This window comes from Papilio polytes, unplaced genomic scaffold (genome assembly GCF_000836215.1).
Source record: "Papilio polytes unplaced genomic scaffold, Ppol_1.0 DF824047.1, whole genome shotgun sequence".
NCBI classification, from domain to species: Eukaryota; Metazoa; Arthropoda; class Insecta; order Lepidoptera; family Papilionidae; genus Papilio; species Papilio polytes.
Window position 1 is genome coordinate 3,621,718 of NW_013525157.1, and position 16,998 is coordinate 3,638,715.

The 16,998-nt window shown below is 33.6% G+C and overlaps 1 protein-coding gene across 1 annotated transcript; it reads left to right on the forward strand.

The window, feature by feature from the left end:
• The first annotated feature begins 4,262 nt into the window (after positions 1-4,262).
• Positions 4,263-14,719, forward strand: LOC106100837 (neuronal acetylcholine receptor subunit alpha-10-like). Its single transcript, XM_013279895.1, has 11 exons — positions 4,263-4,641; positions 7,020-7,159; positions 9,272-9,426; positions 9,980-10,163; positions 11,136-11,352; positions 11,565-11,699; positions 12,403-12,481; positions 12,774-12,870; positions 13,066-13,264; positions 13,445-13,638; positions 14,466-14,719. The coding sequence occupies exons 1-11, from the start codon at positions 4,581-4,583 to the stop codon at positions 14,595-14,597; spliced, it is 1,593 nt and encodes a 530-aa protein (XP_013135349.1). The 5' UTR covers positions 4,263-4,580; the 3' UTR covers positions 14,598-14,719.
• Positions 14,720-16,998: the final 2,279 nt, after the last annotated feature.

Sequence of the window (16,998 nt, forward strand, 5' to 3'; positions counted from 1 at the left end):
GTAAATTGTAAGTAAAATTTACTCGAAATGGAAAAAACTGAGAATGAAACAGGTAAGAATATTTAAAGTTTACATGATAATCGAATGAGGTCTTTGAAATGACTGTAACTTAACAATAACTTCGAAGATTAAGTAACAATTGGTAATCGAATAATTAATTATAACTGTAACATTTGGTACAGCCAATATTCCAGCGATATTGAAATTCTGCAAATTTCAATTGAAACAATTGCTTGGCTCCGTTCGCTTTTGTCTCATCCTGGTGATATAGTACCGGATAATCTGAATCTAAGTTTAAGTTACCTAGTTATCGTTGTTGAAACGTTAACCAAGCTGCGAATTGATTTGATTAAACTTGTGAAATCCTGCGGCTATAGTATCTCATTTCGCGGATATCGATCGTCAAAGTTTTATAAACTTTAATCAACTTTGAAATTGAGAATCTTTGAAATCGAGATCGGATTTACGATTTGCTTCTCTTATTATTATTATACTAGTATAAGTTAGCTTTTCCCCGCGACTCCGTACGCGTAGAATGAAAAAAAGAAAAGAGTGTAGTCTATGTGTTCTTCCAGACTATCCTCTACATCTATACCAAATTTAATTGAAATCCGTTCAGCCATTTAGGCTACAAACTCTAAAAAACATTTATCCAACTATAAAATATCGCATTCAAAAAAATTTGTAGTTTTATGAATGCGTCGAATTAATTTTTTTCATAGTTCTTTGGTTTGATCGTAACAGCATATTATTTTGTTATTGATATACAACTATTGTAAAACATCGAAAGATTAGTCACTTTTTATTTGAACTAAAGACTTCAACGTCATTAGAAGTAACTTATAGAAAACTACAGACACTAAACTGTAGTAAATAATAACCTCTTTGAGCACATAGCAATAACGTATGGAATTGTACTTCGAGTAGTAAATCAAATGTTCATTAATAGTGCATTCTAGCTCTAGGAGCAATATGTTGGCTGAATATTTTTGAAGCAGCAAATCGTTTAGCAGTTGGGGTTTTCCGCTCTAACGACCCGACTAACTTGAATTCACCATACCTCTGCCAAGTTTCTTTACAACGTCATTTTTTTCTTATACAGCTTTTAAATTTTAAAATTTAAGTTAATTTCAAAACATAAATGTAGCCTATAATGTCTATTATTCGCACACACTACTACTATACTAATATTATAAATGTGAAAGTTTAGATGGATGGATGGATGTTGTTATAATGTGTAGTCTAAACGGCTGAACTGATTTCGATGATATTTGGTATAGATGTAGAGGATAGTCTGACAGAACACAAAGGCTACACACTTTTGTTTTTTTTTAATCCACGCGGATGGAATCGCGGGCGAAATATATATTTATATTCCCACCGAAATCTGTCTAGATTTCCGTGCGTATTCTTAAAGATCTTTCATCAATTAATTTCAATGACTCAACTATATCTTTATAAAAAAAAAAAACCTCACAATTAAGTAGATCTACATAATAATAGTAACGTTGTTGTCGCACTGAGAGTCCTTTTTCATTTCTTCGTGTAAATATAGTGTCAGTGTCTTTTTAAACTCTATCTTCTATCTAACCACTAAACAGCTACAATGAGATGATTAACTAACGACTTGGCATAATATTAAATCTATTTTGTAGAAATTGTATAATATATGAATACAATATTTAAATTGTAGCGATATTGCGTTTCCAATAAGAACGGCTGTCGGGGCCATTCAGTCGTAAAGGTATTGCCGAGCCCCGGGCTGGTGCTATAATTGATAGACTTCACACTCAAACGACTGCTCCTGACTGCTAGCTTAACTCGAAACATCGATTCCTACCTAATTATGGCCTAAAGTATAATTTTTTCAGTAATACAGATTCATTTGCAACAAAAATAATTGCAAATCCAGTTGTTCTTTCTGAAATGTTACCAATAAATGTGTAATGGATACGTAAGTGGAAAATCAATAAAGTCGAATACGTCTACCAACAAAGATTCCTAGAGAAGGAATAACTAACTATATCTTTTGAAAATTGGTCCAAATCTTTTGATCTTTACACCCCACTAAGTCACAATTGAATAAAAATATGTAGTAAATACACGCACATCACTTTTATTTCAAAATATCTGCAAAGAGGAAGGTCAATTTTTTCAGTAGGTATACTTTAATCCCTTTCCTTTCCCACCATTTTCTTTTGAGGAAAGGACGGGAAAGTAACGTAGATTTGACGGTGGAGGAGTCGCATAGAAAGGGGAAATATGTGTCTTTCGTCTTTATGTGCATCTCCTTCTCGGTTGATTAAGGGTTGTCTACCCGTCTGCAATTGCTGATGTATATGGACAGCGATCGCTTCGCTTTCTCGGCGTATTCATGTGGTCACAAGCTCGTTTACCACCATATAATATAAAAAAGGTATATTTCCTGCGTTGGCACAAAAAATGAGCACTACAGTTGAAACTAGTAAAGCAGTTTCCTGATTAATTAGGCAAGTCGAGTTCTCAAATCACGAAGGCGGAAAGTTTTCCACTTACCGATTTACCGTTCCCCGCACTCTCAGCCGGAAAATAGAGCACTTAGAATGCACTATATATGTAAAAACTACGCTCCTTTCTACCATTTTACAGGTTAGAAAATATGTTAAGTGTCTGACGATTAAAACTCTGTAATATTAAAATTTTGAACAGCAAAGTAATTCTTGTATAGGCTTTGCCAGAATTATTTTTAACGAAACACAAATCTTTTCTTTTCCATACCAATATTATAAAGAGGAAAGATTTGTATTTTTGTATGTATTGAAATAACTCATAAACTACTGGGCCGATTTTAAAAATTCTTTTACCGTTAGTAATTTACCTATGAGTAACATAGGCTTTTTATTTTCACGCGGGTAAAGTCCCGATCAACAGCTAGTTATTTATGTGTTAAGCAATTAATTTAGATTAAGAATTTAAGTACTTGTAAGTTATCTATAGTCCTAACATTAATAATAATTAAGTGATGTATTTAAAACTTATTTTTTCAGGGATTCGTTTCTAATCTAATACGTAAAAGGTGCTTATGTTATTGTTTTCAGTTATTTTACAGAATTTTCATTAACAAAGATTAATCTGGCCAATGTTTTGTTAACTGGAGGTCGAATCGATCTGGCCTTGCAGCGGCCTTTCTCTTTGCCCGGTCTAGCGCACCGTATTGATGTATACGGGTAACTAACGTGTTTATGACATTTTCATTAACCTGCCATTTAATTTCCCAATTGTACGTAACGATTTTCTTTAATTAATATTGTTAGTATTCATACATTTCACAAGTAAAATTGACGATCATGAAATTGGAAAAAATATATTGTCATATAATAGCTTGAATTCTTAAATTAAGGACGATCAAAGAATTCTCCTAAAAATACTTGATAGAGATGATTGTGACCAATCAAAAAAGACATTTACCCAAACCCGGAGACTTCTGTTGAAAGATTACGAAGTAATTTATCAAATCGACATAGTGAAACATATAAAAAGGGAGCGAATGCATCCCCGCGTTCTAAGATAAATTACGTACCTAAAGCCGTGGTTAGGCAATTTATCTGGAAGACATGAATAAGTGTTATTTTTAACCGAGCCTTTGAAATTGAACTATGTATTACAACATACAAAATGAGATAAGACTAAAAATGATGTTATAAAGTTAAAATAATGTTGTGAATTTTATTCCACGCGCATCAAACCCTTATTTGTAAATCTATGGGATCTAATTTGTGAAAGGGCAAGTCAGCAATCCCTCAGGGGAATGCCGCTCATTTCCAACCCCACAACGTGCTGATCATCGTACAAATGAAAGTCTTAAACGCTTTGAGGACTCCCTAGTGTTTTCGTGATCACTCACTAGAAACAAGAAAGCAACGTTCACGGTGTTTTCATCAGCAAAGTTTAGTATTCAAAGTTGCAAACATTTCCAAACGTAGTAAAAATCAAATTTGGATGTTGTTAATTGGAAAACATCCGAATTCGATTTTCAAAAAGCTGATTTTGACGAGGAAATGCCCAAATAGATTCGCAAAAATCCACAGTCCAAACTAAAATCGTCACAATTTTAATACCTTTTTCCACCATAAAATATTCTTAGGTAGCTTTTTCTACTTTATAAAATCTCAGGTTTTCGTTGAATAGTACCAGGGCGGCATAGGTTCTAGGAGCGCGCTTCGACGGGGGATCTTTTCTGGGAGTTGAGAGATCCGTCATGTCATCAGTGCGCCAGCCGCCGCGGCCGCCGCACGGCTGTCTGCTCCCCGAATATCACTCACGTCGTTAATCACATTTTACGGATGTTATAAAAACTTTATTGTGTAAATCTTTTTTCTTGCTGCCTCATCGAGAAATTTTTCTGATATTTATTTCTTAGATGTAATAAAAGTTTGTGTAGAGAATTACTTTGTATTTTATGTATAAAATAATTATGATTACAAGTACAAATGTGGTTGTAACTGTGAAGAGTTAAGATGTTGATTGAATATTCTCAAATTTGCTCTAATTCCGAAAGTTATGTTGCTTAATTTAAATAAAAGTTGCGTGAAGTGATTGAAATGTTGAGATCAGTTATGTTACGGCGTTGCATTTGGATGATTTTATCATTTTATTTGAAAGGTAAGTGAAATACATTGATTTGTTTAATTATTTAATTAAGTTTCTTAATTCTAAACAACTTATTTAAATTGAATAAAATCAGGAAGTAACATTTGGACAAAAAAAAATAACACTACTTTTAACTATGAGAGCCTGAATTAGGTGTTTCTTTTATTACATCTCTAGCCGTGTAGATAAAAATTTTCATGAACCACATATAACAAAATGCCTTTATTATGAGTATGCAGAGATGTCGGGACTTCGTATTATTTCTCTATTAGTTTCTTACTGAAAATATTCGCCAACATGATTTCTGGCACAATCATATACGAGGAAATTATTTGTTAACAAATTTTCTAACTAATTTATGGAACAGTTTATGTTTATAACGTATAAAATTTGTTCAGATATTTGATATTCTTTGGATAGACAGAATTGAAACATTTAAATACATATTCATACTTAGACTCTACTCTTCGGCATTATGTTGCCCACCACAATACGGCTTGTGAGAGCTTAGCCTATATAAAGTTTTAATACTTTATTTATGAGGTGTTAATTGTTAGAGTAGTCAAATAAACACGTGTTGCCAAGCCGTATTATCAGGGCCGCCTTAGTCTAGTATGAATACTAACGTATGGAATATTAATGGATTTGAAAATCATAACTAAGTAAACGGATCTCGATTTTGGTATTTCTAAATCGATTAGAACAAGAGAAAATAAACTGGCGATATCACAAAGCTACGATTTATTTGATTTTCATCAAGTGTCTGATAATAGTGATTCAGTAGACTGAATATCTATTTGGCTTCATTCTCAAGTTTATTAAGTTTTAAGACCACTTTTAACTGACTCAAACTATTGCTTCCTCATTTCGGAAGTTTAATGTTTACAATTTCGTTTTATGTGGATTTAAAATTGAGTATAGTTTTAAAGTCTGACCTCAATATAAAACCATGCAAAATGAAGCTTTATCAAGATAAATCCGAAGTGATTACTTAATACTGATATCTGTATACAAAGTTGTACAAGAGATGTTTTGGTTGTAGATCAAATCTACCGTATTTCGAAGTGAATATATCGGTTCCGACGTAAACGTCCTGCATAGAATGTTATCCTGTATAAACGTATATCATACACGTATCTTGTACATGCACGTTGAATGGACAATGAACTACATGGAGACCCAAACGACAATGCTAGTACCAAGAGATATATTTCCATAGAGAAGATGATATTTTCTTTGTACATAGAGTTTATTCGAATTCATAAATAAGTCGCAATGAGAAGAAGAAATCAATTTGAATTTAAGTCATAGAGAACACGAGCGCCGCCAAGCTACTTTCGAGTGAATTTAGATTATTCTGAAAATATCGTTGCGAGAACATTGTTTGAACGATATGGGCTTGGTAGATCGATGATGTCCTGACAGAAGTAATGTGAATGTATGCCTGGCATCCGACTTTACCCATGACCGCCCACATGTGGTCTCGAGTAGTAGTAATTCTGATATCGTGTTAGCACAAGCCGACAAATATAATTGTAAGTGATAATGGTTACATATGAGACGAAATAAATGATATTGATGCCATTCCTTGCCGCATTAAACATAATTAAGAATTTACATTTTTATCTCATTATTTAACCTTTGGTAAACTCATTGTCTTCAACATTTTCTACGTAATAAGGGATCGGTGTAGCGGAGAGAAAATTGTCATCGAAATTAGAACAAGCCTTTCATGCCACCGCCAATGGAGAGTATAAGAATTCCATCATGAAATACCACAGAAAGCTTTCGTAGACTAAACGCTTATGTTCAGTGTTACCGAGAACAAAAAATATGGAATATCTAAAGCAAATACTTCGCTTTATAATCATTAAATAAAACGATATAGTGAATAAGAGAAAATAATTAATTGACCATACCTTTGGATCCTTTTGCTGTGGTTAATTATCTTTCGCCTTTGAAAATCTTGTATTGTATAATACTGATGTCGAAAACAGAGATCCAGGTCTGACCCTTTTACATTAATATCTAATTAGCTGTACGTTTGCGTTACCTTGAAGTTTCGAATTGTAACAAAGATTCCGGTCCTACAATCTCCTCCAGGATTTTATGAAGTATTTATTTGCATAATAATGTTATACTCGCACTGTTATGAATATTTGTAGGAATATGAAATATTAAGTAAAAAGAAAATTCTTTATTATTTGGTAACGAACCAATAGATAGACATTAATAGTCGATTTTTTCCGTATGATGATCTTGACGGTTAGATGAGAAAAATTTGCATTTTCTATACAATGTCTCCAAAAATGCTCTTCAATATTACACCGTTTCTCTATTCTGGGTATCTTTATTTACTTTGTCATATTTAAATTACTTTCTATTTGCAGGTACATGTGGGTGTGACGAAGAGTACAAATTGATTCGACATCTGATGCAGAAATACGACGCATCAGTGCGGCCAGTGGAAAACTCTTCACAGCCCTTGCTGGTGACATTTGGTGTGTCGCTGCACCACATTATAGATGTGGTATGTTTTACTTCGTGTATAATATAATAGGAATCTTAAAAGTAACCGAAAAACAGTATATATTGACATTCTTTTATTTAGTTTAGTTATTTACTGTCATACGAAACATCCTCAGTTACATTCTTCGGTCTTAGTCTAGCTGTAAATCTACTGTGCTTTCATTTCTTTCAAGAGTACCTTTTATTTTCAAGGATATCCTCATACTTTTACGCTTCAGACAAATCAAAGTGAGTGATTTTGATGGTCAATATTTAGAGACAGCAAACAGCTAGGAACTTGTTTGTTGTAGCAATAACATAGGGGTGTGACAAGCGTATCCGGCAATATTCTAACCAAATATCAACATCACCTGCGCGGTATTTCATGTCGGATAGCGGACGATCCGTCCAACCTTTGGTTGAACTTAGGTCAAATGTCAGTCTAAACCTCACAAGCCGGTGGAGAGAATTTCTCATACAGAACAGACGATTTACTGTTGTATTAATTTGTCAACGTTTTTTGAAGGATTGATCATTAATAGTTACAATGAAATAGCGAATCTTATCTTCCTATCTTAGTAATATTATAAATGCGAAAGTTTGGATGGATGTATGGATGTTTGTTAGAGTTTGTAGCCTAAATGACTGAACGGATCTCGATGACATTTGTATAGATGTAGAGGATAGCCTGGAAGAACACATAGGCTACTCACTTTTGTTTTTTTTTTAATTTCACGCGGACGGAGTCGCGGACTTAAGCTAATATAACATATTGTTATGTAACATGCTTGTCATTTTCAAATCAAAGGTTACGGACGATAAAAGTGATCTTTTTTAGTAAACATTTTCGATAATAAGATATAAATTGATTTGGAAAACCCTCAGGAATACGCAATTGCATAGTTGATTTATTACGGTGTCTCGTTGCAGCCAATTTATTGGATGAAAATAACAAGCTCGATTTTCCTCATACGTTAGACCTTGCGATAGTTTATTATGAAATTTTTATTTAGCTAAAAAATAGGCAAAATGTACATATTAACCATAGACATAATTCTGTAACACTTTATTTGGTTTATTCCCTGATATATATTGCTTTTCCGAACTGATTCTTTCACAACTTGTCACAAAGAATTTTGTAATAACGAATTTCTATATAATACTTTCATCCATTACATTAAAAAAAAACCTGAGACGTTTACACACAATTTATACAATTGTATGCATCCAATGTATCTGCGTCGATATTAATAACTATACTTTCTTAGTAATCGATGATAATTCCTTTTTATATTGGTCAATACGAATCCACAAATCTCAACATAATGATTTCAGCCTCGGCAACCTTCACGAAATACAATAGATTACTCGATTTATGATTGGATGCGTTCATGCGAGATGTGATCATCCGGTCCTTTTTATTATTCTTCTAATTCTACTATTATTTCCAATTAGGGATTTATATATGTTTCTGTTATATGATTTTTGTTACTTGTTACTTACATAAGTTGTTTTATCTTTAACTCATATTGAAATCTACTTTAGAAGTCATTGTTGAAGATGTTAAAGCTGCAAAGAGATGGCGATACGTTTTCGTATAAATTACGTTAATCGAAGTCCACAGTCATGATTATGTCACACAAATGTTATTATGTCCAGAGTGAACTTGTAACGAGATAAAGGATGTCCAAATCTCCGGCGTCGGATTAGTTTTGGGATAACGAGGGCCTAATTTATTATCAAGTTATAAAACAGTTTCAGATAATTTTTTTATTAAAATGTTTTAAATATAAAGGTTTAGATGAATGGATGTATGTTTGTTAGAGTTGGTAGCGTAAACGGCTGAACGGAAATACATATAAAGCATAATCTGGAAGAAATGGACTCTTTACTTCTTTTTAGTACTACAGGGACGGAATCGGGCGAAAGCTTGCATTATTATAATATAAGAAATAACACATTACAAAGACTTTTATACTAGTTATGTTTTAACAGATATTTTTATAAATTCTGTTTTCGGTTTAGCTTCGCCATTCATGATTTTAACAAAGGTCATTGTCCAACGATGATTGATGGCGGTTATTTTCCACGCTGACGGAGATGACAAATTTCTTTCACCTTTACTCTTGTGCAGGAAGAAAAAGATCAACTTCTCACCACTAATTGCTGGATCACTCAGATCTGGACGGATTATCATCTGAGATGGAACACCAGCGATTTCGATGGTATCAGTGTTATTAGAATACCTTACGAAAGAGTATGGAGGCCTGATATTATTTTATATAATAAGTAAGTATTGAAGCAACTTTCTGTTTATTAATTGGTTCCTAATATATATTTGATTTGGTCTCTTGTGAGAAGAAATTGGAGAGTACTCACATTTATCGAATTAACACAAGGACAGAGAATAAAGCACTTAATTAAGTGTGACTTTACAAATTTCTAGAGAAAAAGTTTATTGTTTTTAAAATTCCAAAGTAATCAATCATGCAAAAAATCGTTAAATTCGATACCATATTGAAATTATTCGAAAACATCGCAGATAACGTAATTGAATACACGGTGTCGGAATACCATTATTATTAATGAAGCACTTATCTTCCGCCGTGTTAAATATAATGGTATAAAGTAAGGAAAATTTAATCGAAAATCAGTTTACGAAAGTACCTGTTAACATTGTAGAAATAATTCCTATTAGGTGAACAGATTTCTAATATTTTAAACAAGAATAAACAATTACTAAATGTAAAAAAAGGTGTGTTTGGCCAAAAACCATTTAGAAAAGGATATTGTTTTCCTTTATATTTATTTAGCTGCTGGGAAATGTATATTTTGTTAACAGTGCTGACCCCAATTATAAATCGGCGGTCATCAACACTAATGTCATAGTGAAGCATACAGGCGAGGTGACATGGCTAAGTCACGGCATTTACGTCTCGGTTTGTGACATCAATGTTGAGCAGTTCCCATTCGATATCCAGCTGTGCACTATGAAATGGGCTTCGTGGACATATGACGGTTTTCAGGTAACTATTAGAAGACTTATGCCCGTTTTCCCAGCTACATTTTACCATTCGTTAGTTTTTTGGTTAGATAGCTACATGAAATGCGTTTCCGAACTACGTAATTTGAGTTTTACATCGTTGAAATTTAGGTCAACCTAACACTGAATCACTAGGTAACGATAAAATAAATGGGCACTCATGTAAAAAAATAATTGCTTCATGTGTTACGTTGGATTCCTATTATATATAAATAAAACTTCAGAAACCTAGCATAAATGCGATAGTAAGGGTTTATTTGTCGTCGTAGAAGCTATGATGATCCTATGGCAAATATAGATTACCGCTTAATATTACAAATTAAAATGGATATTAAAATATCTGACTATATTTGCAAACCGTACGGAACAAAAAGTGTTCCCCCGTCATTTGTTTCCAGCATGTTGCAACGGCTGTCACTGTCCAGATAATAAATCCGTTCAAAGCGTTCCCTTGCGTTGCCCGCGAATTTCTCTCGTTACTATGGAAATTAGTTTTCAAAATAACCCTTGTCAATTTTATTACGGTAACTAATTACGTACGTACGTAACTTTTCAACAGTCTTACATGATTTTGTAAGATATCTACCATAACGAAAAGCTATGGATTAAGTTAGATTTTGATTTTTTTAATATGACAGGAAGATACAGAACAGCTTTGCAGTAGTTATTAAAACGGTATTAAAACTTTTGAATCAAAGAAGCTTTATAAACTCGACTAGATATAAATTTTTAGCTTTTTAATATGATTTAAAAATGTTGCAAGTATAAAGCAATCGCAATTTCAAGAGTAAACACACAAGCAAATACAACTTACACGAATTTTAATGAGTTTTCCGTATGTTTTTAATGTGTAAATAAAAACGTTATTAAGATTTTAAATAGAAATCTGAACGTTTCTGTTGCGTTCTGATACGTTTTATAAAATTTTAACTTTATTTAAGACATGTTGTTTTAGTTGGACTTAATAAAACAATTTGACGAAGGCGATACAACGAACTATCAAACGAACGGTGAATTTGATTTGGTGAGCTTTGAAGCGATCAGACACGATCAGTACTATTCGTGCTGCGTCGAGCCTTACCCGGACATAACGTATGTAATCAAACTGCGAAGGAGACCAATGTTCTATGTATTCAATCTAATATTACCATGCCTTCTAATAAATGGAATCGGTAAGTAATTTCATCTTTCAATTGTTATATAAAATACCAAGAAATAGTGGTAAACGTTTTGTGACAGATATTAATTTAGTTTTCACTGCTTTTAAATGTGCGGAATTAAAATATATTTTTATATATTTTTTTACATCCCCGCGCTCGTTGACATTGGATTAATTGTGCGTTTTGGATGTTTGTTTAGTTGATTAACTCGTAAATTGTTTTAGCCCTTCTAGTATTTTATGTGCCATCCGAATCCGGAGAGAAAGTGACTTTAGGAATAAGCGCATTGCTTTCAATGACTGTATTCCTCATGACTATACGGGATACATTACCACCTACGGAAAAGACGCCATTAATAAGTAAGAATTCTCATTTTATTACACATTTCATTATCAAAAATTTTTAAAGAGTTAGTTGAAAAGTAAATAGCAATTTGTTTAAGTCAATAAGCTTTTTATCTGTTCAGCGACGTGATCGATGAGCATTTAGGCATTAGCTACGTCACAATCTGACTGGAACACTTTAGTGATGTGTTCCAATCCTTCGCTCTGATCGTGACAAATGGAAACTTGATGTATCTCACTCGATAGTAGGAACCACTTCGTAAATTATGTTATTGTTATGCACAGTCAAAAGATTATGTAAGAGTGAAAGACTGGACAATTTTACGTATGCATTATTCATTCGACTTAATTACGAGGATAATTATTTCGTCGAAAAGATTCTCCAAATACCGAAGCCTCGTTGAAAATGGTATTCAATTGTCGGTACGAATTTCATTCGGAAAATTGGGCAATGGTTTCCAATTAAACCTGAAATTATTGCATTGATTACATGAACACGTTAATTAGACAATAATGTTCACTTCTAAATTAGGAATGTTGTTCATGAATGTTAAAGTATAAAGCCACTATAATTGTGCTTAATAAAATCTGAGAAAATACACATAAATCTATCCTTTTAAACTTTATCGATTCACAAAAATTGTAATTTCTTAGACTTCGTAAAAGTTTATGTGTTAACGTTATTTCTTTTGTCTTTATGTTGGTCAAATACTTCCAGGTCTTTACTACGGCGTCAGTACGTGTTTGGTTTCATTCTCGGCATCGCTCTCAGTGGTAACTCTTAACATATCTTACAGGCGAGTCTATTTTTATACGTTTCAAATATATATTCGTTGCTTTAACCTGCTCTCCTTTTTATAAATAACCATTGTAATTGCTATATCCTTAGAAAATCTCTATAAACTGATACAAAATTCGAGTTGTAGTAAAGTTAAATAGGTGACAAAATGTCAAAAAACTGACATAGAAGGATACTTATTGGTCTTTTGAGTTATTACTATTCTTGCGAGTGATTTAGTTCTCAGCAATTTAGTAACGGCTAATGTTGAAAGGGGAGACAGTTGCGCGAAGGTGTGTTGTTGTTCGTAGAGGAGTGAGAGGGCAGCCGGTGCCGGCGGCGCTGCGCGAGCTGGTGCTGCAGCGCCTCGCGCGCCTGCTCTTCATCAACTTTGACACCGATACCAAGGTTAATCAGAATGCATAATGGAAACCAACAAATTTGATCAACAATAAACAACAAATTTGATAAGATATCTCTTTACTCCTACCAGTCACATTCGTAGCTTGAAGGGCTACCTGTTGACTGAACCTAACATTGTGCAAATGGATGTTTGCGTCAGTTTTTAATAATTCTTTTGAAAGTAATTGCTTGTGGTAACAGGGCGACAGTCCCCCTGCAGTGGCGTGCGTGCAAGTGAACCCGCGCACGGGCTCGCGGCTCAAGTCGGAGGCGCACTGCGAGCGCTGCGAGACCTGCCACGCCTGCCACGGCTGCCACGGCTGCCACGGTTGCGACGGTTCGCCCGCACCCCCGGGATCAGCCTCGCCGCGCTTTCCACGCCCAAACATAAACCATCTAAGTAACGTAAACGCACCTAATAACGACCCATCAAAATCCGTCCCTATGTCCCTTTTAATAAGATTTTTAACCACATACACATTTTTTTTTTAATTTACTGATTATGTATACACTTTTAAAATATGATTTTGTTCTGGCATGTTGTTACTATATGAAGAAGCAAATCATTACAATTGCAAAGGTCGTACGGGTCCGGTAGTAAACTCCCCGTCAAGCCCACCGCTGGGGGTCGAGATGTGCGGGGGCGCGGCAGGTGGCGCTGGTGCGTGCGCGCGATGCGTTTGCTGCTGCACGCTGCGCGACGCCGCCGCGCGCCACGAGCAGCGCGTCGCCGCCAACGAGCGCCTCGAGCGAGCCAACCTCGAGTGGAAACAGGTACTTCATTTCTTGAGTACACGTAATTAGTACTGTTAGATTTCATTTTTCTTAATTGTAAAAAAAAAGTTGCATGCGTTATTCAAAGTCTATTCAATTATTTTTAGACATAACACAAAAATTGGCTTACCAAAATATATCTTACATATCGGTATAGAGTAGCAATAAATATTTTACACAATTTTAAGAAAAACATAAAATGTTTTTAGATGGACTTTTTACGATTAATAAAAGTAACTTTAAGTGCAATTTTTGCCTGAATAAACTGGGGCGGTTGAAAGTTCTTATCTATCGAGTCATGGTAAAACTTTTCACTTATGCACTACATCTGGCATTCCAGTTTATCCGGATTAGTACCGCAATGAACTGAGGGATTTGACCTCTAAAACGACACAAGGATTAATCTCGTACCAGAATATGGCATCTCGGAAAAACATATTCGTATATGAATAAATTGTTTTCGTATAAACTTAGAAAAGAATCCGAAATGAGCACCTGGGTATTGCGAGTATTTTTTTCTGCGGCTTCTATTCGCGCGGCGACAGATAATAAAAATGTATAATAATTCAGCCCGAGATATTTTAATTACAAGTTTTGACAGGCACCACCCACCAGTCGAATGTTTTTTTTAACACGCCTATGTTGGTATTTCTGATGTACTATAATCACTGCTGAGACATCCTTAATATATAAAACGTGTTTTGTCTTTACAAAAGTGTTTCTGCAATAGTCACAATCTCTTGTAAACTACATTTCCCTCATAAAATATTAGATTCATAACGACGATCGATTGAATTTTTTAATTATTAACACTGTGATTTTATTAGGTCGCTGTAGTCGCCGACCGAGCATTACTCGCCGTGTTCGTGTTGGTGACAACCATAGCTACGGCGGCCATTTTGTTACCCCAGCTGCAGAATCTACATGTAGGCAATACGCCTCTCAAACCACCCACCTAGGTTATTTCATTATTGTAAAATAGAATTAAAACCAAAGAAAACATGTATTTTCTACCATTTCTTGATCTCAGTTATTATATGCTTTAAGATTTATTTATCGTTAGGGTAAAGTTTTGTTTCTATTTTTCCAACTATGTCTTTTTAAATGCACGTTTTTATTCCAGTTTTTGTTTAATTTCTAGGAAGTGCGTTTTTAATTACTTTTTGCAAACGCGCAATTTTTTTCATTTGCTTTTGACTTTTGACTGCTCGCTACAACTGGTCGTTGTTTGTAGATTGCTAAATCAAAATTCGTAAGAATTGGTTGTTGTACTCGTATACTTGTTACTCTTAGTTATAAGTAAAACATTATGTAAATATTATCAAAGGAACTGTTTTAAATTGTTTCATCTAATTTAAATTTATGATGATGTAATTCAAACGTCAATTCAACCGTAAAATGTTATTTCAGACCAGAAGTTTTTCATTTGAATACATAACGATTGAGAACAAAATCTGAATAAATTCTTGCCTTTTTTTTTAGTAAATGTCTAGAAATGTCTTTGAAATAAATGTACGTGAAATATTACAAATGAGGTAAATAATATAGAGTTTTTTTATTATTTCGATTAGTTACATATTTTATGTCAAGAGAACGAATTAAGTTAACAAAATTAGTTCGTCTATTTTACACGTTTCTGACGAAATAATGAACGTTGATGCAATTAAAGGTGTATTGTAATAAATAAACCAGTAAATATGTCTGTTAGATAAATACTTTGTAAGACAAATTTTGTCAATTAGAGTTAAATAATTAAGACATTTGGTAATTCCAGGTTTTTATTTTCAATACCAAAGGATATTTAAAGTATTCAGAATGGAGTTATTACATAAATGTGCGCTTATTCAGTTGTGTATATTTTTTTATTTACTTTTTTATTGGTTTAATGGTGTTGTTACAGTGAATGTTGTGTATTACATTTTACAGATATTTAAATCATTACAATGTTAATACAAACGTAGCTAAAGTCAGAGTTAAGTTATAAGTGGCATTTAAGTAATTGCTTAGAATTTTCATGCTCAATACTGTGGCCAAATTTAAGTACATATGTGTGTATGAAGATGTTAAATGTACTCATTGGATGAAGTAATTATCATCTACAAAAAATAAAAGATTAAAAAAAAACAAATACTAGTTTTATTTATGTCACATATATTGAAACTAAAATAGTCTAAAACTACGGGATTGGAAACCAAATAACAGCTACTCCGCATAAAACACAAAAAGTAAAACTAATCAATAATAATAATCTAATCAAAAACAATAATAATAATAGAATAATTGATGTACATACAAAAAAAATCCATTTGAATTGCGATTTTTTTGAAGTCATTTAAAATTATTCAAATCTTAACACGAGAATACTTACTAAACAGTTTTTATTCTGACACAGAACTGCTTAAGAAATGTGCATAGAACATTTAAAAAATGATTGTACACTTCACACTGTGGAGTTCAGAGTATGTGCAGAACTGTAACAACTCAGTCGCGGCGCTGCCAAAGGCACTTCAAATAATTTCACTCCTTCTGTGAATTGTGTTCTAACTTTAAAGGCAGCACAAAAATGCCGTTTCCACAAGTATAAGTGAATAAAGTTGAACCGCTACATGGAATTAACTGTGGTAACATTTTATACTTCGTTTGTGCTTTCTGAGCGCGAAAAAAGGTAAAGGCTAAGCTTTTGAAATATGCATTCAACGACGCTGTTTGACAAAAGGTTAAGTCCTATACTTCTAGATTTCTTGCTAGAAGTCATTGGGAAAACGGAAGCAAACGAGCAATCCGTTTTTAAATTGTCAGACGATGGCTTTTGCACACAGGTGCACTTTTGGTAACGGGAGAGGGGAATCATGCCCCATCTTCAAGGGGAAAATCGATGGCTACCTAAGAGTACGACTAGAAAAAGGTCCCGGCAGTTACAAAAGGAAAACGATGTCTGAAAAAGTGAATTCTGATCTAATAATTGAAGACTTAATTAGTGATAAAAGACAGATTTTGTAAGGAATCGTAACTCACTGGAGATAATAAAATGATAAACAAAACGAAGAGTGAATATTTATTTAATTACATTATTGATGTCTGGTTTGGATAAGAACTTATATAGGAGGATCGTCAAATATTTTGTAAAACTTTCATTATTTTCTCATTACAGAACATTTAAGGTTATTTAAACGCTTTACGACTTTCATGGCGCTATCTTGCTGCAAACATTTACAACAAATTTATAGTAGTTACATCCGATGACAAAGTTGTAACGACACAAAAATTTCATCATTATATTCCCTTTAAAATAAGGTAATAGGGAGGAAAATGCTAATTTATCGTTTATGGGATATAAATTGTACTTTTTGTTTTTATATC

Excerpts from the sequence above, each read along its gene's own strand:
- LOC106100837 (XM_013279895.1), top strand. The coding sequence starts at position 4,581 with ATGTTGAGATCAGTTATGTTACGGCGTTGCATTTGGATGATTTTATCA. Across the intron at positions 7,160-9,271 it reads TGCACCACATTATAGATGTG|GAAGAAAAAGATCAACTTCT; the intron begins GTATGTTTTACT and ends ACTCTTGTGCAG. Across the intron at positions 9,427-9,979 it reads GATATTATTTTATATAATAA|TGCTGACCCCAATTATAAAT; the intron begins GTAAGTATTGAA and ends TTTTGTTAACAG.